This window comes from Eretmochelys imbricata, chromosome 6, assembly GCF_965152235.1.
Source record: "Eretmochelys imbricata isolate rEreImb1 chromosome 6, rEreImb1.hap1, whole genome shotgun sequence".
Lineage (NCBI taxonomy): Eukaryota > Metazoa > Chordata > Testudines > Cheloniidae > Eretmochelys > Eretmochelys imbricata.
The window spans coordinates 16,222,708-16,245,733 of NC_135577.1; the positions used below are offsets into that span (position 1 = coordinate 16,222,708).

Consider the following 23,026-nt stretch of genomic DNA (forward strand, 5'->3'; position numbering starts at 1 on the left):
CACTTTGTTGACCAGCCTCTAGAAGGTCGCACCAGCATTGACCAAACCAAAAGGTAACATTGTGAATTCATAGAGGCCGATGTCAGTGATAAAAGCAGATTTTTTCTGGGCATCCTCATCCAGAAGGATTTGCCAATAACCCCATATTAGATCAAAGGTGCTGAGCTATTTGGCTTTGCTCAGTATATCTAGCATGTCATCAATCCTAGGCAAAGGGTATGCATCTGGTACTGTAACAGCATTAACCTTTCTATAGTCAGCACAAAATCTTACAGAGTTGTCCTTTTTCGGGACCAAGACTACAGGGGATGCCAAGAGCTGTCAGACTTTTTAATCACTCCCAGGTCCAACATATTGTGTATCTCTGTACGAATTTGTTCTGTTACCTTGCCAGTGGCCCTCTAAGGCCTGGAAGGGGGTGGTTGTGACCCTACTGTAAGGATTTTATGGGTTAGCATGTGTGTTTTTCCTGGCTTGTTGGAAAACACCTCACTGTATCCTTGCAGCACTGACAACACCTCCCCCCTTTCAGCTGGTGTCAACTCGTTGCAGAGCTCAACGCTTCCCATAGTTGAACCCTCTTGGCATTCAGCCATCAAATCAATGAATGGACATGCCTCAGTTTCCCCTTCCATACAACAGATCACGTTTACTATGGCCTCTCTGTCGTGATAGACTTTCAGCCTGTTCACATGCACAAGCTGTGGGACAGCATCACCAAGGGGCTTTTTTACTTGATACGTGTCCTCATTTGCCACTTCTATTACCTCGAAGGGTCCCTCCTAAGAGTTTTGCACTTTATACTTTTTCGCAGGGCTTACTACCATTACCAAATCCCCTATTTCAAAAATACGCTTACAAGTATTTTTTATCATACCATGTCCTTTGCCTGGATTGACTCTCTTGTAGATTGGTTTGAACTATTTCCATCACGTCTTTTAAGTCTTTTCTAAACCTCTGAACATATTCAGTTACTGGTTCTTCTTTTACCTCAGTGTTTCCATCCCAGGAATCTTTAATGAGATCAAGGGGCCCCCTCATTTTTCTTCCATACAGAAGATAAAATGGGGAAAAACCTGTGGATTCCTGGGGTACCTCCCTGTACGCGTGCAATAGAAATGGTAATAACTCATCCCAATTTTGGCCCCTCTTCTTAGTGTACGTCCCTAGCATGGATTTTAGAGTCCCATTGAAACTTTCCACTGAACCATTGGCCTGTGGGTGATATGGGGCAGTTTTAAGTTTTGTCCCATACAACTTCCATAGTTCGTATGGCTGCCTCTGCCTCCATCGCCCTTCTGTGCGCAGCCTCCTCCCTGCCTGCCTCTGCCTCCACGGCCCTTCTGTGTGCAGCCTCCTCCCTGCCTGCCTCTGCCTCCACAGCCCTTCTGTGCGCAGCCTCCTCTCTGGCTGCGTCTGCCTCCATGGCCCTTCTGTGCGCAGCCTCCTCTCTGGCTGCCTCTGCCTCCATGGCCCTTCTGTGCGTAGCCTTCTCTCTGGCTGCCTCTGCCTCCATGGCCCTTCTGTGCACAGCCTCCTCTCTGGCTGCCTCTGCCTCCGTGGCCTTTCTGTGTGCAGCCTCCTCCCTGGCAGCCTCCATAGCCCTTCTGTGCGCAGCCTCCTCTCTGGCTGCCTCTTTTTCTTTTATCTCCAGGTCTTTCAGTGGCAGTCATCTCTGGTGCTCTCTCTCCTTTTCTGAAGACTGAAGCCTGAAAAGCTCCAACTTTGCAATGGCTTCACTACTTTCCCTCATTTTCCTGCTTTTCTGTTCCTACTTCCCTTTCCTGAAATAAGCAAACAGAAAATGACAAAACTGTGATCTCCTCCTGGCTGTTCTTCGCCCCTGCACTTAAGACTCACCTAGAATCAGAAATATCAGTGCTTAAAGTGTGAACTTCACTTGGAGTAACAAGCCATACACACACCCTTGCTTGCTGCGCCACTGTGATGTTCCCCTCTGGTGCTATCCAGACCAGTGATCTTCTAGGCCACTCCAATCCTTGACTCTGGGAGCCAGCCTTACCCAGCTCTGCTGTGAAAACCCCCACTCCTGGGCTGTTCACACACAGCCTCTGGCATGTCAGCTGCTCCCAGCTACTTGCAAGCAAATGACACTAGCCAATATCTCCAGTCCCAAACACAACCCTAGGAACCTCTGTCTTGCAGTGTCCGGTTATACCTGCTCAACACTGCAAACTCATATAAGTTTGTCAATTTAACAAACAAATGGATATGTATCAGGCTTGTTATCCCAAGGGGAGCCTTTGACACACTGCAAACCAAACACACTGCTTCAGGTAGAATAAACAAACAAACATGCTCAGTGCATCATGAGTCTTCTGAAGACACCCAACATGACAAATTTTGCATTGGATACCACACAAACATTTTATAAAGATGGACATGGGGTGGAGGGTGTCCCCCTGAGGTACAGAGTGTCACACCTGGACCACGAGGAGCACATCATCAGCAAATGCCAACAGGGCCAGCTGCAATTCCGTCTCCTGAAGCACCAACCCCGTCAACCTCTGGTGGAGGAGTCAGAGGAAGGGCTCGATCTCCAGAGTGTACAGCTGGCCTGACTTTGGGCATCTCTGACGCACCCCACACCCAAAACTGACCAGCTTGGTCAGGGTCTAGTTGAGCCTGACCAGACATTCCATGTCAGCGTACAGCACTGGGAGAAACCCCACAAACTGGGGCCTGAAGCCGAATGCCCACAGAGTGCCCAGCAGACACCCGTGGTCCATTCTGTCAAATGCCTTCTCCTGGTCCAGGGACAGGAGGGTGAATGACATCCCTACATCCCAGCTCCAAGAGGTCCCAGACCAAGTACAGATTATCAAAAATGGTATGCTCTGGTTGGGATGGACCATGTCCGCCAGCACAGACCCCAGCTGGAGCGAGATGGCCTTCACTATGACTTTGTAGTCTGTGCTGAGAAGCAAGGTTCCAAAGGTCACAGAGGTCCCCCTTCTTGGGTAGCAAGGTGAACATGGTTCACCTGCACGACAGAGGGAGAACTCTGCTCTCCAAGGACTCAGCCCAGAGGGTGACAAGGTCTGAGCCAAGGACATGCCAGAACACATGGTAGAAGTCCACTGTCGTTGGAGTGGTAGAACTCCAGTGATGGGCATGAGACGGAGGGCTTCCGAGAACTCTGCCAGAGTGAAAGGCAGCTCTAGCCAGTCCCGGTCGCCCATGCTGACCATTAGGAGTCCATTCCAGGACACTCTGCAAGCATCGGCGTCGGTCAGATCTGGGGAGGGCGTCCCCAACCATAGGGGGCTGTGCCTTTTTATTCCTCTGGCCCTTCTTACCAGCCGAGGGGGCTCCTCTCAAATGGTTGGGGGAGTTGCCATCCAGTGGCAGATCCTGGACTGGTGGTTGAGAGATTAGCCACTGGGAGACATGGGGGAAGTGGCAGGGGGACCACAGAGTCAATGGGAGGGGCTCCACACACAGTTTTTCCTGCCATGTTAGCAAGGGGCAGGGGGCTTCACTGGTGGAAGGAGAAGAAGGGAAATAGGAGGTAAAAGCCTATCACTCCTCCCCACTAGGCTGCAGGCAGGGGAGGAGGGTACCAATGGGATGGGAGTACAGGGGAGCTAATCAAGGAAAGGAAGAGGGTGCGCAAGTACTGATGCAGGGCAGGGATACCTGCTCCTCCGGCTGGACTAGGAAGCGGAGGACTATGGTATCATGAAGGGGTGCAGTGAACAGGGGCAACAGAAAAGGGGGCAGGGGCAAAAGCGCCTAGGGAGTGCGCATGGGTACACCGGGCAGATGGCCTGAGCCAGGGGGAGCAAGGGAAGATAGAGGAAAAAGGGGCACATTCCCCCAGCTGTCCACCCAGTGTCACTGTTGCTCCATCAGGGAAATGCTTTGTGCTTTACCCTGAGTGGCCAGGCTGCAGCCTCTGTGGATGATGGGGCAAAAGCACTGGAAAAGGGTGTGCTGTCCCATGCTACATCAAGCTCCTATTGTAAGTTAAGGTTTTTTGCTGGGGGTCCCATCCCAATACCTGGGGAAGAGGCGTTTGAACCCTGTTTGGAACATACCCTGAAATGCTGCAGGAGTGGGCTGTACCAGATGCGGAAAAGCGAAGAGGTCCAGTAGAGAGCCTCAGGGGCCCAGCATTAGACGTGATTTGCACCCTGAAGCTCATTGAAGCTACCTGGGGTCGGTGTGAGGGACTGCCTAGAGGCCCTCGCTCACACCTTTGGGAGCATAGAGGGCTCTGAGGACAGTTACTAGAAGTTCCTTAATTCCTGACAGCAAAAGGGCGAGAAGGTTTCAGCCTATATACAGAGGCTGGAGAGACGGCTTCCGAGAGCTGTCCAGTGGGGAGCAGTAACTGCTGAGCAGATGGATCAGACCAGACTGGCTCAAACTGTAAGAGGATCTCGATGTCAGCACCCGATTCTACTTCATCTCTGGCTAATCGAAGGGCAGGAACCTCCCCCGAGTTACTCCCAGCTGATAAAAGAGGTCAGAGAGGAGGAAGAAAGGCAGGCTGCCAGTGTGTTTTGGGAAGCCCAACTGTCTGAGCCAGCCAGCACAGCACCCCTACGAACAGCCACTCTACTGATGGTGAGCACCAGAGAGGAACTTGCCCAACAAATGCAGGTCCTGACAGAACAGACAGCTGAGCTGCAAAGCACCACTGAGCGAATTAAGACTTCCAGGCATAAGGAGCCGCCGGCTGTAGCAATGGAGAAGTCAGCATTTAGAGCCACCATCCCCCCTGGGCAAAGGGGGAAAGGACAATTCTTCTGCTACTGATGTGGTCAGGATGGGCACAGTGCTGCCAAGTGCTGTAATGAAGAAAATCCCTCCTTAGTGTATGGAAAGCTGAGGATCAGTGGGGAGGGGTCAAGGAACTGCCGAACAGTCTGGGGAAGGGGGCCACTCAGATCCAAAGGACTTGAAGGCTCCCCGAGGAGAGACTGTCCAGCTGGGATCCCCGCAGGCTGATAGGGCCTTGAGCGGAGCTCACGGTGAGGACTGAAGGGTTGGAGTGTAAAGCAGTGCTCCACACTGGATCTCAAGTGACGATTATATTTCACTCATTCTACCAACAGATGCTTAGGCACCTGCCTATACAGCCACTGACAGGACTTTGTCTGTGTGGCCTCAGCATGGATGAATACCCCTGCCCAGGGTACATCATCGTGCACCTGGAATTCCCAGAGGAGGTTGCTGGGGTAAGACAAGAGGTAGACTCCACTGCATTAATGTGCCCTGACCCTAAGGGAATCTCTGATGTGTCTGTGCTGACAGGGACCAACTCCAGTCTCTTCAAGGTACTCGCGGATTACTGCAGACAATGGGCTAGGGACCAATATCTAAACACTCTGATGATCCAGACGCTTTGTGCTGAAGCCTATAGAAAAAATTAGGGCGCTAAAAAGGAGAGGTCTGAGTTACCAATGGGGGCACTGAGGTACGTGGGCACGACCCCGTTAGTAGTGCCTGCAAGGACGGAGCGAGAAGTGCTTGTCATGAGAACCGGGCTGAAAGGCCGTAGAGGGGCATTGGCAATGGTAGAGCTGCCGGCTGAGGGAGGGCTCCCGGAAGGAGTGCTGGTCCCCAGTGGAGACATAACCCTACCTGCCAGAGCCCAGGAAAAGGGGATTATGCTGATTGCTAATGAAACAAGTCATGATGTTGTTGTGACACAAGGGCAGAAAATAGCAGATCTCTTTGACCCTGAATCCATTGTAAGTCCCCAGTGTGAAACTGAAGTTTCAGTGATAGATCCTGCAAAGTTTGACTCTGGAGATTCCCCATGGTCTGAGGAGCGGAAGGATCGCCTGAGGAAGAAGCTTTGTGAAAGATCCAAGGTGTTCTCACTGCATGAGTGGGACGTGGGATGTGCAAAAGGAGTAGAGCACAACATCAGACCACCTGACTCTTGACCCTTCAGGGAGAGCTCTAGGAGGTTGCTCTTTCCAAGAAGGAAGATGTGCGTGGAGGTTGCATCAGGAGTTGATTGCAAATGGCGTCATTACAGAGTCCCACAGTCCATACCGCCTCACCCATTGTGGTGGTTGGGAAAAGCTGGATATGTATTGACTACTGCACCCTAAACAGCCGTACTGTGGTTGACCAGTACACCATGTCTCGAGTACAAGATGCCTTAGATTGTTTGCTGGGAAGTCAGTGGTTCTCAGTACTGGATCTTCGAAGTGAACACTAGCAGATTCCTCTGGGAGCAAAAGATAAGGAGAAGACAGCCTTTAGGGTTTTAACAGTTTGAAAGCATGCCTCAAGCGATTTCTGGGGCACCTGCCACATTTCAACATCTTACGGAGAAAGCTGTGGGAGACATGAACTTACTGCAAGTCTTGGTTTATTTGGATGATCTGATTGTATTTGGAAGAACCTTAGAGGAGCACGAAGAAAGACTTCTTAAAGTAATTCACAGGTTGGAGGCCTATGGACTGAAGCTTTCCATTGATAAGTGCCAGTTCTGCAGAACACCAGTGAATTACATGTGTCACATTGTGTCCCAAGTGTTCTGCTTATAAGAAGCACACGGGATCTTTTTCAGTGGAAAAGGCAATATGCTGCATTTATTGGAAATACAATAATTAGCATATGCATTCAATCACACCACACACACACTGTCCTGCCAATCGATGTTATAGTTACCAGTCCAGAGTCCAGATCAATCTAGAGGCCAGCGAGGTTGATCAGAGGTAGGGAGGAGCCGGGTTCTGTCGGTCACGACACGATGCTCTGCGGAAGCATCTGGGGAAATCTTGGCAGGAAGAACCCAATGTTTCATGGGAAGGCACCCTGTTCATATAGTGATTTTTCTTCATTGGGACCAATGAGGTTTGCACCATCATGCTGTAATCAATTATTGTTCGACCAGTGCTTGTTTTCTTAAATTGTCCTTCTCCTCCTTTATCTTGTTCTTTCATCCCCCGATTACAGATAAAATCTCACTCTCAGAGATGCAATATGCTTCTTTCACAGACTGGACTCCTTCCTAGTCTGGGTCTAGGAATCACTCCCACCCCCGGAGTTACTGTCCTTTTTTCCAATTTCTTTCAGGCATCTCTTGGGGGTGGAGAGACCATCTCTTAAGCCAGTTGAAGAGAAAATGCAGAGGCTTCCAGGGCCTTTTATATTCTCTCTCTCTTGTGAGTGGAAACGCCTTTGTCCTTCTGTGCAAAGCCACAGCAACAAAATGGAGTTTGTAGCCACCTGGGCAAGTCCCATGTCTATGAATGATTCAGCTTTTTGCAGGCCGACGCCATTGTTTTCTGTTAGTTTGAACATTCCCAGGAAAGCTCAGATGTGGATTGGCATCTCCTAAAGTCCATTGTCAGTTAAGTGTTTCTTCATTGGGCACTTACTGAGAATAGTCCTTTCTCAAGAAGCTGACAAAATGCTTCACTGAGGCTACTTAGAATCAAACACATTGAGATACAAAAAAAGAAAAGGAGGACTTGTGGCACCTTAGAGACGAACAAATTTATTTTGAGCATAAGCTTTTGTGAGCTACAGCTCACTTCACTGGATGCTCATGCTCAAATAAATTGGCTAGTCTCTAAGGTGCCACAAGGCCTCCTTTTCTTTTTTGCAGATACAGACTAACACGGCTGCTACTCTGAAACCTGTCATTGAGATACAGGTACATAGCCAATATTCATAACTTCAAATACAAAAATGATCCACACATACAGACAGCATAATCATGACCAGCAAACTACAACCTTTCCATAGACGCCCCACTTGACCTCTTCTGTACAAGACGTGGTGCAGCTTGCAACAATGATTTATAGGCCCTCTCAAAGACAACATAGTACTGGTGGATGAAGATGTCTCCGAGGATCCAGAGCTCTCCGGAGGAGGTGGGGACGTCAATGCCTTCAAAGCCGGGAGAGCAAGAGCCTGAGTTCTGCACAAGGAAAAATGGGATATGGGTTGTTGGGCTGGAACTCCACTGACTCCCTGTATATTGGGCTGGAATCTCGGAGCTCCCAAGCTAAGCTGCATGAGGCTGGGGCAGGCATGGATAGGAGACAGGCAGTGAGTTGAGTTTAGGTGTCAGTACCGACCCAATGCCTCAGCCAGCTGCTAGGGGTAGCTGCCCTTCAGACGGGATATACAGTGATCACTCTGGGCCCAAGGTACTTGAAGGAATTGCCCGGTGCTCAGTTCTAACTGCTTCTGCAGAACAGCACATGGACCTCTGCAGCCCCTCCCCTAGACTTCCTGTCCGGGATGCTAACCTCCTCCTTTCCCAGCCAGTACTCAATCACAACACCACTTAAACAGCACTCACAGGATTCTCCATTCCATATACTTATAACCAACCACTAGTAACGCTCAACTGATTTCCGAGGTGCCCTTCTTTCTAGCTAGGACCTGCCGATCTCCCTGGATGCATCAGTGCTACTGCTGTCAGGAGGCAGTCAGTCCATTTGCTCCATGGTGGTACGTCCTGGGGCTCGCTTCTCTCCACCTGCTGTATTTGTTGCCTAACTGAGACTGTCTCAGGCCAAGCGGCCAACCCAGCGCCCCTCCTCCCTCCCTTCTGGATGTTCCTTCTCTGTTCTTCCTCCTCAGTATGTGTCCGTCTTGGGTGACCGCCTCATACAACCCCAGCGCAGCCTCACGTGACCTCACCGCTGTTGGTGGCCATTGATTTCTATTACAGATGCGTCCTGCATCATGTCCACGATTTGGTGGAAGCTCCTGGGATCCCAAATCATCTGGCTTCTTTTTAGTTGTCTCTGTCTCTCTTTATTCTTCTACAAATCCCCAGTTCCTGGGACAGCAGATTCTGTCGTTGCAGGCGTTCTACTTGTCAGCATTCTGTTAAACCACATGTCTGCAGGTAGCAACCCATGTTCATTGGTGCCATCCTGTAACTGAACTGTGCTAAGCATGGCTCAAAGTCTGACTTCTCAGCCCTTTGTTATTTTAACACTATTTTTCACCTCACCTTCCTATTGGATGTGGGATAATGGGGACTAGCGTGCTTTTTACAGGGTGTGCCATGCCTCCAAACCTTATACTGACTCTCTGGGAGTGCCCCTTAAAGTACTAGGCCCTAGGTCCCCAATTTTTCAAGGGCAAGCCCCATGGTTCCAATACTCCAAGACCAGGCCCTCTGGATTCAGCCCCTGTGATTCTCAGCAGGGTTTTCCGGTGAGTCCAAATGAGTGAGATTTTACCCCTTTGGGAGCAATGTGACCATTAGAGATTTGCTGTGCTGCCTTTTCAAAACAATCCAGCATTCATTAGTCACCTGGAATCCAGGGCTGAGGAGTCCTTAGATTAGCCTAGGACAGCACAATTTAACTCTAAATCTGTGTTGGTGGAATCACCTGCCCCCTCTTCCATAGCCTCGTGGATGTAATCTCTGTGAACTCGGAGCAGCCTGCTTAGCAGTCTGCCCCCACCTCCAGTTGCAGTTCCACTGTGGTCACATGTTCCGCTTCTCTTGGCTGCCAGTCAGTGCCCAGTTGTTGGTCTTCCAGGATCTCCGCAGGGCACTCCATTGCTATGCGGTCAGTTCCTGAGAGTTCATTCATGCCAACCTGGGCAGGCTTCTGTGACTAGCAGCCATCTCTTATTCCCCCTCTTTCCAAGAAGAAATTAACTCCTCCAGACCCACTGCCTAGCAATACAAAGTAGGGGAAACCGAGTCATGCTTATTTTTCCCATAAATATTACAGACATTTCCATATTCTCCACACGTCTAAACCCAAACTTCACCGCAAACTGCTGAAACTCATGCCTGCTCAACTGAAGCCCGTTGTCAGACATCATGAAGGCAGGTGTGGCTCAGAGTTATGACTCGCGAAAATAGAGATGCACAATCAACTGTTTAGCTGTAGTACCTTTTAGTGTGGCTGCCTCAGGCAAGTGAGACTAGTAGTTTAGGACAAATACATAGTCTTTTTTTTCCAGCCAATGTGGACAAATTTCTACTCCAGGGGGAAAATTTTTCCTCTGCCACTAACATAGGATTTTGCTTGACTACGCCTGTCTTTTCGGCATAGTTCCTCAATGTTGCTGTTCATTTGAGGCCAGTGTAAAATGTCTCTGACCCTTCGCTTAGATTTTTCAATCATGAAATGATCTTCATGTGTCCTTTTTCACATATGTTTCTGCAGTAGCTCAGAGATCACCGTCCTGGTGCCTTTAAACAAAATCCCATCTAGGACTGAGAGCTTCCCCCTGAACTGGTGAGAGGGGCTGGGAAGGCGTGGTCACGGTCACTTGGTGCTAATAGCCTTAAGCACTTTCTGCAGCATCTCGTCCTAAGCAGTAACTCTGGCAATCGCAATCCACATTTTGTCTGAGGCTGGACTGGCTTTTTAATCAAACTGACATGTAGAACAGCTCTGGACTTTGCTCCACTGCTGTCTTGTCAAATGCTCTAGGGAGCATGTTTGAGATCGCCAAATCTCCCCCAGGTTCGTATTCGATTTGCAAATCCTGTCTTTGCAGCTGAAAAAGTAATCTTTGTATTCCTGGGGGTGGTGGGATGGTTCCCAGGCCCCTTTTGGCAATGGCAATAAGTGGTTTCTGGTCAGTTTCAGTGAACACTGGCCTCCATAAACAAAGACATGAAACTCTTTACACGAGTGGACAAAAATCCAAAGTCTCCTCCTCTCTTTGAGCGTATGGACACTCCGGTTTTGTTTGTGCCCATGGTGCGTAAGCCACTGGTCTCCCGTTCTGACCATCCTGCTGTAGGAAGACTGTGCCAATATCTTCTTCAGAGATGTCCAGGACAACTGAGTTTTGAGCTTACTGTCAGAGTTTCACAGGACGGGGGCCTTTTTAACCCCTTCATTGTCTCAAACTCTCTATGAAGATTTGCACCCCAAGTGCATTGCATGTCTTTCCACAGTAATGCTCTCAGCTGGCTTGTTTGAGCTGTTAGCTTGGGCACAAATTTCACCACCCTCCTAGTGAAAAAGTTTTTCCTAATATCCAACCTAAATCTCCCCCACTGCAACTTGAGACCATTACTCCTTGTTCTGTCATCTGCTACCACTGGTAGCCAGGTGTCCATCTGTGGAAATGGTGTCTCCCATAGGGGATGCTGAAGGAGAACAAACATGTACTCTGTCCTTCTCAGGGCACCAGCCAGAATCCTGCTGTGACGCACCCCGTGTAGAGAAACACTTGGCACCCGCCATCTCCCCCAAAATGTCTTTCCCTGTAGTAGTGAACAACGTCCACTTTTTTAATAGATTTAATTCTTTTGAGGTTATGCATAAGCAAAGGGTTCTGTCTGTGTTTTCTACAACGACCAATGATTAAACCCACTCTGTTAGTTCCTCTACCTGCTCTGTGATTCCCAGATCAATGAGTCTGTCCAGCTCCTCTCTCAGCCTCTGTCTTAGTGTGAGGGAGCTTTCCTTGGTGTATGAATTGTGGGGTGGTTGGGCTCTTTCAGCTCTATTCTGTACTCTGCTGAAAGCTTCTCCATCCCCTGGAAGATGTCCTCAAACCCTTTGCACCCTCTTGATGAGACCAGGGGCTTGACACACTTAACCCAGTAATGGGTGTGCTTTTCCCTGGTACTATTCCACATTGTAGCTTTCCCAATTTACCCATATGTTTCGTTCACATACTCCTTGTTGGGGATAACCTCACTGCTATAAGCCCTGAGTTTGCCTGTGGCTTTTCTTTTAGTGTCGATAACACTATTTGTGGCAACTCATCAGCTTGTGCACCAGTGTCCAACGTAACATTAATAAACCTCCCATTTGCTTTCCATCTGTGACAGCCAGGTCATCTTTTGCTGCACTGGTAGCCATTGCTCCTATGAAACATACAGCTGAGCTCGTGGTACTGTCGTCGTCCTCTTTGTCCAGGCTGCGCGCACTCTGCCGGTGCTGGAAAACTCTTGCAAAGCGATGGAATTAATGGCGGTTCTTGTATCTCTTCTGATATGCCAGGCATTGCCTGAGCTTCTGCTGGTGCTGTTCTTCCCTAATTCTGCCTGAGCTCGTGTGCCTTTCTGCCTTAGTATCCGGGGGTAGCCGTGTTAGTCTGTATCCACAAAAATTGAAGAAGTGGTTTTTTACCCATGAAAGCTTATGCCCAAATAAATCTGTTAGTCTTTAAGGTGCCACCGGACTCCTTGTTGTTTCTGCCTTAGGTTTCCTATTAGAGAGACAGGGTGGGGGAGGTAATATCTTTTATTGGACCAGCTTCTGCTGGGGAAAGAGAGAAACTTTTGAGCTACACAGAGCTCTTCTTCGGGTTTCCTACAGCATTTTGGATTCTCAATCATGCCTGCAGCGTCAGAGCTCTGTCCATCCTCCATGAGTGCTTGGACTTGGAGCACTTCGTGAAGGGTTGATTCTGGGTCTCCTCGCTCTGTTCCGCATTCCAGTCACAGTGTGGTCTCTTCTCAGGGACTTGGTTAGTCCCCGCTCTGCCCCCTAAAAAACCCTGCAAAATTGGCTCGCCAGCCCTGGATCAGGCACAAATTCTACTCTAGTTTCACTTTCCTTTTGGAACCTCAGCTTAAGGTCTCATAAGTTTCAGTTTTATGCAGAGTGCAGTACTCCTTACATTTTTGTAAAACAGTTTCATAGTTAGTCTGACTTAACTGAAATTTTAGAGACACGTGCACCAGAACCTGCTCTGGTCAGAAATAAGGCTACATCTGATTGCCTCCCTTTTCACTGGCACCCATTGCTTGCAGACACAATGCAAGGCCCTGTTTAAATCTCTTCCACTTGTCTTCCGTATTTCCAGCCAGCTTCAGCTCTGGTGGAATTTTGAGCTGCTCCATTTCTCCACTCAAGGTATTTTCTTGAATTGCTATTTAATCCTGGTACCATAGGGCATTCAGGAATCACTCTGGGCTCCAGGTGCTTAAGGGAGATCCTCTTTGTTGAGTGACCCCATTCCAACTGTCTCTGCCTAACAGAGCATGGGGGAATCAGCAGTGCTCCTCCGTCTGCCGTTCTGTCTAGGAAACTAAACCACTTGGAGATATAGTTCCCAGCTCCACACCAACCACTTCTCCTCCTTCGAAATCCCTTGGTAAGACAGAAGGTGCTCTCCCCACTGGCCTAGGCAAATTCTAATGGGAGCAATTATATTCTGCTCCCCTAACCCCCCTGTGATAATGATTGGACTGGGGCTTCTTCTCTGCCTTTCCTCGCCTTTTGAAAGAGCTCACCAGTTCCACACCAGAGAGGGGAAAAGTTCTGTCCGGGGGGGAAGACGACTCATTCTTGAATCCCACTTGCCCAAGCCCTGGAGCACGAGGCAGTGAACTCTCTTGAGCTAGCCTCCTAGCTGGGGTAGCTGCTCATTTAACCCCTCTCCTACCCCAGTAAGCCCCCTGGCATGGTGATTTCCTGGGGCAGCCAGCTCTACAGGCTGCCTGTGCTGTCCCTTTGGGGGAGAGCTCTTTGCCCCTCCCCGCATGCTAAGGCCAGACTCTGTGCTGCATTTCAGTGACGGTCCTGCAGCCTCAGGCACAAGCCATTGCTGAGGGGCCCCAACGCAGATACTTATCTGGCGGATGTAGGCGGTGGTGGGCAGAGGGAACCTGATGCCATTGATAGTGAAGATGATGTTGGGCAGGGTGTGCTTGGTGCTACAGCTGATCTGTAGGGAGAAAGGCAACATCCAGGAGCCAGGTTAGTCACGGCTTCAGCACTCAACTCTCCAACAAGGGAAAGCTGCATGTGATTAGCAGTGGGATCTAAATAAGCTGACTGCCTGACTGGGTCCTCTCCAGGGATTGAATCTCTGGCTCTGAAAGCCTGAGGCTCTGCAGATTGAACCAAAGGACCAATGTTGTCAGCTCAGATGGTCCCAGATTCTATATTTGGCCTGGCCACATGCTGGGGACGGTGACCTCCCCTGTGTTCCTGTGGGTTACCAGTGGGTGGAAGCACCAGGGAATCTGCAGAGTGACCCAGCTGATCCCTATGCTGGCTGGGTGCAGCCTGTGGGCAGTGGCAGTGGAATCAGGGGTTCGGCCACACGCGTGTGTAGCAGATGCCCCTAGAAACACCCATCCCTCCTCCCTGACCTGACCAGGTTGCTGGAGTCCCCGCGGGCACCAACGTAGTGCAGGATTTTGGAGATGGCCGTGGGGGCCCCCGACAGCACAGAGGTGCCAGTGTTGACAATAGCCTGCCAGCCATTAGCGCAAGAGATAAGGTGGCCATTCATGGTGATGCTGGAAGAGAGAGAGAGTCAGGGGAATGTCCCCAGGAACACTCCCGATCTCATCCCCACTCAGCCCACAAGCAGCCAGGGACAAACCTGCAGGGTGGAGCTGCCCCACTGCCCCTTTGCTATGACTACCAAGAACTTTCCTCTGATGTCTCATCCTAGACTTTTTCTTTCGTGGCTACTGCCCGTCACTCCTTATGCTACAGCCTTCTGGGACTGACGGTCCCAGCTACCCTGCCCTTCCCATACTGCGAAACAGAGCTGGACAGATGGGAGGGGGTGCTGGTATGAACAAAGTTGAGAATCACTGACCTGACCTAACCTAGCAGGGGAGGCCCATTCCTACGGCTCCATGGAAGGTGTTTTTGTGGCTCTCTTGTCTCTCATTTTGTCTAGACTCTGAACGCTGAGCTTTCCCTGGCTCCGATGTACAATTCATTAACATTTGACCTGTCTTCCAATAGCCCGCAGGTGGAATGGCGAAGGGGTGGGCGATACCTGTCCATGGTGATTTCCCAGTAGGAGAGAGGGATCCAGTTCAGGCTCCCAGAGTAGTAAGATGAGTCGATGCCACTGAACATAACGAGAAGGGAGAGAGGAGAGTCAGGGAAGATGCATGAATTATTGGCTAACGAGACAATGACAAACACTTCAATGGAGGAGAGAGTCAGACTGGTGCATTTCACATCACGCAACACCCTTCCTCCACCATGAGGCAGGACAGTGGGGCACTATGGGCAGTGTAGTCTGACCAGGGACTCCAGCCTATACAGGAGACTGGGAGCAGGAGACACCCCCATTTAAACTCCCACCAAGCACAAGGGCAATATTTCCAAACTGAATTATTTCAGGTTTTGATTTTTTGCTGGAAAATAGAAATTTTCTTGGGGGGGACACACCCATTTTCCAGTCATAGCTCGTAACTAGATTCTTCCTAATGTTAATTTCCCCTGCAGTTGTTATTAGAGATATCATCATTCACTTCTGCTCCCCAAAACATATGGCACAAGCACAGAATGGCTGCCACGTTCCACCCCAGAGGTGGCTGTGTTTGGGACTTCTGATGCAAACATCGCAGGGATCGCTCTGTGAAAGGTGGTATAGGAATGTGAATCTTGCTGTAGACAGATGGGCTGTTTCCAGCCCTGACTTATGAGCTCAGGTAGAGAGAGAAGAGGTCCTGGGACACCAAACCCTCATTCATCATGTTGTCAAAGACAGGTGTGGCTCCAGAGGAGGAGATGCTGGAGAAGGCCAGACCCAGGATCCCATCATAGGAGGCAAAGTAGCTTAAGTTGCTGGGTTCGGTCTTGCTCAGACCAAAGATCTGGTTGGTGTCCACAATGCCTCTGACTTAGGGGGAGGGATGGGGAGAATCAGATGCATCCTATGTAATAATATTGGGGTTCATTAAACAACAAACCAGTGAATGAGAAAGGATAAAACCTTTAATAAAACAAACTAGGGAGCTTCTGTGGTGAACTGCTGTACACAGCGACACAGTGTTCTCCACCCCAGTTTCCAGGGCACATCTCTAAATTTCTGTGTTCATAATACTGTCCCTTATGGGGGAGCCTCTCTAAATGACAATCTTCCACAAACATATCTCTACATCTTCCCCCTTAAAAAACGACAACAAAAACCCAGTAGTTCTTATATACGAATATATAAACAGCTAACGACAATCTAATAACACACACATTAAATTCTCAACCCATCTAGCGCGTTTCCATAAACCCAGTGTGTCAACAATCTAGAGAGGAGAGGTTACCAGCACATCACTCTGGAGTGAATCTTTACCATTCACTTTCCTCAATAGCCTTTCTCCAGGCAGGTTAGCAAGTCTCAGGTCTTTCAGGGGCCGGGGCGGGGCCGAGCACCCATGGGAAAGAGGGGAAGTCGGCGCCTATGGTCTGGTTTCGTAGTGGGAGTCACCATTCTGGAAAGTGCATCTGCAGTGAACATGAATTTACCGGGTGTGTAGGTCACAACCACATCATGCTTTTACAGCTTTATCATCATTCTTTAAATCCTTAAGGTACAGTCATTTAGCGGTTTGTTAAATAACGCTATCAGGGGCTTGTGGTCCATTTCAACTTCCACTGTCTGGCCACAAATATACTGATTGAGCCTGTCACAGGCCAACAATATTCCTAAAAGCTCCTCCTCAATCTGTGCATATCTGGTTTCTGCCTCAGACAGTGATTTGGATGCATATGCCACTGGTTGCCAACAATCCTTATGCTTCCGTAAAATCACTGCACCTACCCCAGACTGTGAAGCTTTTGCTGAGATTTAAATAGGCCTTCCTGGTGCATAGAACATCAACACTGTCTCTTTTATCAGTTGTTGTTTTAAACCTTCCCATGATGCCTCCTGTTCTGCACCCCAACACCATTCGATTTTGTTCTCTAGGAGTGTTCTCTAAGCCGCTGCTTTGGTAGATAGATTACGGATGAATTTTCCAAAATAATTAACCATTCCCAGGAACCGTGGGACATCTTTCTTTGACTGCAGACGTGGCATCATTTCAGTGGCTGAAATCTATATCTAATCAGGTTGTACACCTTTGTTGGAAATAATGTCCCCAACAAAAGTCAGTTCTGCAACCCTTAAAACACATTCCTCCCTGTCAGTGGCATATTATCACCTAGGCTGACGAGGCCTAGGCCTAGGGCGGCAAATTTGCAGGGCCGGCAAATTTTTAATAGCGGCATTTTTGTAATAGTGACATCAGCGCCGCGCGCCGCGATTCTATCAATCACAGCGCGCATTGAAACCACCCACGATGGCGCGACGCCCTTTAGTAAAGAACATGCTCACGACAATCCTAAGCATTAACAATATGACTGGAAGGAAGAAATTAAGCGGTTCTCAGTTCAAAAAAAATTCTATACAAAAGAAAGAAAGGGAAAATGAAATGATAGCAAAAATGCACAAAATGGATTCCTTTGTTGTATCACTTAGTGCCGACAGTGAGACAGAAAAAATACTTGAAAGTAGTAGTGAAGTAAAAAGTGAAAATATTGGTGTGATTAAAGTACATGTTGAAACTAAGGAAGAAATTCCGGCTGCGGTTGGTGTTGAAGAAAATGCTCCAAATACTAGCATATCAGAGACTACCGGGAATCATGTTGATCTGGATATCTTTGACAATACTGCAGAGATTTGCGAATCATGTCAATCAGAAATTCATTCATAAGTGATGACCCGGCCCAATGGATATCGAACGATGCTATAATTGAGTATTTACCAACGCATGGTATTAAACACAATGTTGATAGTGATTTTACTAACTCAAAAAGACAATATACTGATAAAATGCGTGTTCTAACAAAAGATGTGTTTCAACTACATCTTTTAAACGGTGAAGTAAAGCCATGGCAATGTCTTCTATATTCAGAGAGCAAAGGAGCCGTGTTTTGGGCCCCATGTCGATTATTCAGAGGGATCTCTAATCTGGCAACGAGTGGATTCCATGACTGGAAAAACATATCAGCTCGCCTATGTGAACATGAAAATTCGACTGAACATAAAACGTGTGCACTGACAATGGTGAAGAGAGGTGAGATATCCGGAAGAATTGACACAAATTAAAAATTTCAAATGGAAGAAGACATTATTTATTGGAGAAATGTGTTGAAGAGGATTGTAGCAGTGGTAAAGAAACTTTCAAGCAGAGGACTTGCATTTAAAGGTAAGGTGGAAAAATTTGGATCACCACGGCACTTACATGATAGCCCTTGAGGTTGTCGCAGAATTCGATCTATTTCTAGCAAATCACATTGCACGTTATGGAAATGAATTTATAAAATTGATGTGTGCCTAACCAGCTCTTAAAAATCTCCAATGATGGAGATTCCACAACCTCCCTCAGCAATTTATTCTAGTGCTTAACCACCCTGACAGTTAGGAAGTTTTTCCTCATGTCCAACCTAAGCCTCCCTTGCTGCAATTTAAGCCCATTGCTTCTTGTCCAGTCCTCAGAGGTTAAGAAGAACAATTCTTCTCCCTCCTCCTTCTAAGAACCATTTCCGTAGTTGAAAACTGTTATCATGTCCCCTCTCGGTTTTCTCTTTTCCAGACTAAACAAACCCAATTTTTTCAATCTTCCCTCATAGGTCATGTTTTCTAGACCTTTAATCATTTCTGTTGCTCTTCTCTGGACTTTCTCCAATTTGTCCACATCTTTCCTGAAATATGGTGCCCAGAACTGGACACAATACTCTAGTTGAGGCTGAATCAGCACGGAGTAGAGCAGAAGAATTACTTCTCATACTTATACATCCCAGAATGGCGTTCACTTTTTTTGCAACAGCGTTACACTGTTGACTCATGTTTAGCTTGTGGTCCACGATGACCCTCAGATCCCTTTCCACAGTACTTCTTCCTAGGCAGTCATTTCCCATTTTGTATGTGTGTAACTGATTCTTCCTTCCTAAATGGAGTACTTTGCATTTGTCCTTATTGAATTTCATCCTACTTCCTTCAGACCATTTCTCCAGTTTGTCCAGATCATTTTGAATTTTAATCCTATCCTCAAAAGCACTTGCAACCCCTCCCAGCTTGGTGTCATCTGCAAACTTTATAAGTGTACTCTCTATGATGCCATTATCTAACTCATCAATGAAGATAATGAACAGAACCAGACCCAGAACTGATCCCTGCGGGTCCCCACTTGTTATGCCCTTCCAGGATGACTGTGAACCATGGATAACTACTCTCTGGGAATGGTTTTCCAACCAGTTTTGACCCACTTTATAGTAGCTCCATCTAGGTTGTATTTCTCTAGTTTGTTTATGAAATGGATGGATAACTGGAGGGACCTGCTTGTTTATCCGGATTATATGTTCACCCTGCAAGCAACTCAACTTTTGAAAAAGATCATGATATTCCCAAAACAGTGCCTCATAGCCAGGTTCAGTATGATCATTTTGTGAGAACAACCGATTTATCAGACTGAGTTTTTCACTCGCAGCCAGGCCTAAAATTGGTGTCACCTTCTTTGGCACTTCAGTGAACAGGAGCCTGCACACAGTGTTTTTATGGTTGATGCTAGCAACGCACCTCCCCTTCACTGGTATATTTGTTCCAGAATAACCAGTTACTTTTATTTTTGTTGGTCCCAGTTTGGTCTTATTTTCAGTCTCTCATAATCTTGTTCTGACAGAATATTAACCTGAGCTCCTATGTCCAGTTTCAGTGGAAGAATTGTTCCATTCACTGTCACAAGTTGTATCCAGTCCCTCTCATCAGGCTTTCTAGATTCCAGTACATCTATGAAAAACTCCCCAACCAGGTTGTCTTCAACTGAATGTGCTTGACTTTTCTAGTATCAGAGGGGTAGCCGTGTTAGTCTGTGTGCACTAACTGTGTTAGTCTTGCATCTCAAGAAGTGGTTTTTTACTCACGAAAGCTTATGCCCAAATAAATCTGTTAGTCTTTAAGGTGCCACTGTACTCCTCATTGTTCTTGACTTTTCTGCATTTGAGATCTGCAGCATTTTCCAAAATCATTATTTCCCCCACATTTATGACAGTTTCCCAAAGACAACACAGTGTTTGGGGCCATGCTGTGATCCACACCTTCCCCAGGACCGTCTGTACTCAGCCTTCTCCCTTGCACTGGTTTGCATAGTGAGTGGTTCCACTCTTTGATTTGACTTATTCTGGCTATATGCTTTTGTACTTAGTACACAGATAGCTCCCTCTGGTGGATTCAGCTCTCTGGCTTGTGTTTTCACAGTTTCTGCTGCCCTGCATATCTGGAGAGCTTGTTCTAAAGTTAAGTCTCCTTCACAGAGCAGTCTCTCTCTTAACACCTTGTCTTTAATGCCACAAATGATTCTATCTCTGACCAGTCAGCTCACCAAAGTTGCAGGTTTTACTGAGTTTCCTTAATTATGTGACATATTGCTCTATGGTATAATCGATTTTTTGCAGGCATGTAAAAAATTGTGTCTCTCAAAGGTCTCATTCCTTTTTGGCATGCAGTGTTCCTCAAATTTAGTCAGTACAGTAGCTCCTCACTTAACGCGACAGTTATGTTCCTGAAAAATGTGACTTTAAGAGAAACGATGTTAAGCAAATCCAATTTCCCCATAAGAATTAACGTAAATGAGGGGGTTAGGTTCCAGGGAAATTTTTTTCACCAGACAAAAGACTATATTCTCTATGTATATACACACACAGTATAAGTTTTAAACAAACAATTTAATACTGGTACACAGCAATGATGATTGTGAAGCTTGGTTGAGGTGGAGGAGTCAGAGGGTGGGATATTTCCCAGGGAATGCCTTACTGCTAAATGATGAACTAGCAATTGGCTGAGCCCTCAAGGGTTAACTCTCACACTCTACAAGGCATCAGGAATAGAGGGAGGGAAGACAGTCTCGCAGACAGAGACAGAGACACACACCCTGTGTGTGAGAGAGAGATGTGCATTGCCCCTTTAAGTATCTGACCCTACTCTTAATTACACTGCCTTGTTAATTAGATCAGCTTGCTGAGACTGCAGCTGCTGCCAGCAAGCTCCCTCCCTCCTGAGCCCTGTCATGTGTTCCCCTGCTCTCTGGAAGATGGAGTAAGTGGGGTGCAGGAGCAGGGGGAAGGGGAACATCCTGACATTAGCTCCCCTCTTCCTCCCCTGCTTAATGTTCAGAGTTTAGTCTTCTCAAGACTTGGATTGAGCTTTATTTTACATAGAATTAAGTCTCTGCTGGGACAGTGGGACAGTCTCTAAAAGCAAATGCTTACTAAGCACTGGTCTACGCTAGAAAATTAGATCGACCCAGCTAAATCCACACCCCTGAGCAATGTAGTTAAGCCGACCTAAGTTCTATTTAGACAGTGCTAGGTGGGCAGAAGAATTCTCCTGTCGACCTAGCTACTGCCTGTCGGGGAGGTGGATTTATGACAGTGACAGGGGAACCCCTCCCGTTGGCCGTAGGTAGTGTCTCCCCCAAAGCGCTACAGGTGGGGTAGCTGCAGCACTGTAGCTGTGCCACTGCACTGTTTTAAGTGTAGACGTGGCCTAAATCTCTCTCTCTTTCTCTGTGAATGCATATGTTTACTTAAGTCTTGAACAACCGTGACTATTTTCAAGAGCAACTGTTAAAGCCAACCCTTTCAGGGGATTCCCCCCAAGTTTTACTCTTTGTTACTACCACAGCACGCTACTGCAATATAATTATGGGCACACACATATGTAGGCTCCCGAATGGCTCTTGTGGGGGAGGGTTTACCCTGCTCAGTCTCTGTGGAATGGTGTCCGGACCCTTTGTAGGGCGGGCCATGGACAGCACTGTAGTCCTGGAGCTGGAAGGTACTGGAATGCCAGAGATCCCCACTGGCCTGGCTCTCTACCCCTGCCCCCATGCTGCTCTCTGCCCCTGCCCTCACATGCAGGAGGCTGAATGGAGCCCTAACCTAGGGGCTGAGGGGTGAGGAGGGTCAAAGGGGTGTGTTGTGCAGGGTGGATAGTACGGAAATGGTGTTCCAGCACATTCCGGCTCCACTACACCACTGTCTGTCTCCTTAGAGCCTGGGAAACAAGCGCTAGTGTCCCACAGTCTCTTCAAGCTCCCTGTGAGCCTCTGCCATGTACACAGACTGCAGCCCTTCTCCTCTGCCTCTTCTCCGCTTGGGGGAGTGGGATGGGTTTAATTCCTGCAACGCCATCCTGACAGTGTACCCTTCTAGTGCTTGTGCCGCTCCACCACTGAGTCCTCCAGTCTGGCTCCCATTCTTCCTGTGGCTGAACTCCTCCCCTTGCGTTTCCATTGGTTCCACTCTCAGAGAGGGATTCTGGGTGGCCAGGCTGCATGCCCACAATGGAAATCTCCCAAGTACCTTCAAACAGCTGATGCACACGCCTAGTGGCCACCACGCCCAATTTCAGGGTGATTCCGGCCTATCCAGCGTAGTCACTCTGCCTGCCTCCAGCAAGTCTGCTGGCATGAAGAGTCCCACCCAGAAGGCAATGCAAGCACACAGGATACACAGGGACTCCTGCCCCACAGAATCCCCTGCTATTCCTGTCCTGGGTCTCCAAGCAGCTCTGCTGATGCCCCTTCAGCTTGACTCACAGGCCCCCCTGCTATTCCAGCCCTTGGGCCTGACACACACACATTTGCTCCTCATTCCTGACCTGCAGCTCCCCTTCCTGTTCCATACCGTAACCTCTTCTGACCAAAGGTGGCTGATCATAACCAGTAGTGTTGCACTCTACAATGAATTCTACAAGTGGTAAAAGTGGAGGATGGCAGCTCTGTGATGACCCAACCCCAACTCAGTGTGGTTTGTGGCATAGCATGGGATTTGAATGCAGGGCCCCAGCAGTGAGAGAGGGATATGATAACCTCCTGCTTTTGCTGTCATGGCCTTGTACGCCACGTTCCTTGGCCCACCAACCAGGGCTTTTTATTGGGATTAGCATAGGCTTCCAGCTCTAGTCTCCTGGGTACAGTCTGGGCCCAAGTGAAGGGATGGATGTTTGGTGACTCCATGTCAGATGAGTGGGGAGGGGAGAGGTCTCACGCCCAGACCCTGGTGGGACAGGGGCCCACATTGCCAGACAAATTAATCATAAGGGGCACTAATTGCGCCCCTTTATCTCATTAGACAAACCAGAGATCCAATCCTCTCTTTTCTCCCACCTTTTGAGGTAACCCTTCCAGGTCAGGGCTGGAACAGATTATTGGACCTGGGGATAGAGGTCTTCTCTGTCCTGGGACCTTCAATTCAGAATAAGGAATCTATCCCTGATGCCCCTTCCCTTCAGCTCCCTGTCTGGGTGATGCTGTGTGTACCATATCGCCTCCCACAGGTGGCCCTGT

General features: G+C 48.3%; 1 protein-coding gene across 1 annotated transcript; it reads right to left on the reverse strand.

The window, feature by feature from the left end:
- Positions 1-6,172: 6,172 nt before the first annotated feature.
- LOC144266488 (pepsin A-like) lies at positions 6,173-16,558 on the reverse strand. The gene is made up of 7 exons (XM_077819925.1): positions 16,459-16,558; positions 15,346-15,543; positions 14,689-14,797; positions 14,050-14,194; positions 13,510-13,614; positions 7,766-7,915; positions 6,173-6,211 (listed from the first exon to the last, which is right to left on the reverse strand). Exons 1-7 carry the CDS (start codon positions 16,556-16,558, stop codon positions 6,173-6,175), a joined length of 846 nt encoding a protein of 281 aa, XP_077676051.1.
- Between the last annotated feature and the right edge of the window lie 6,468 nt (positions 16,559-23,026).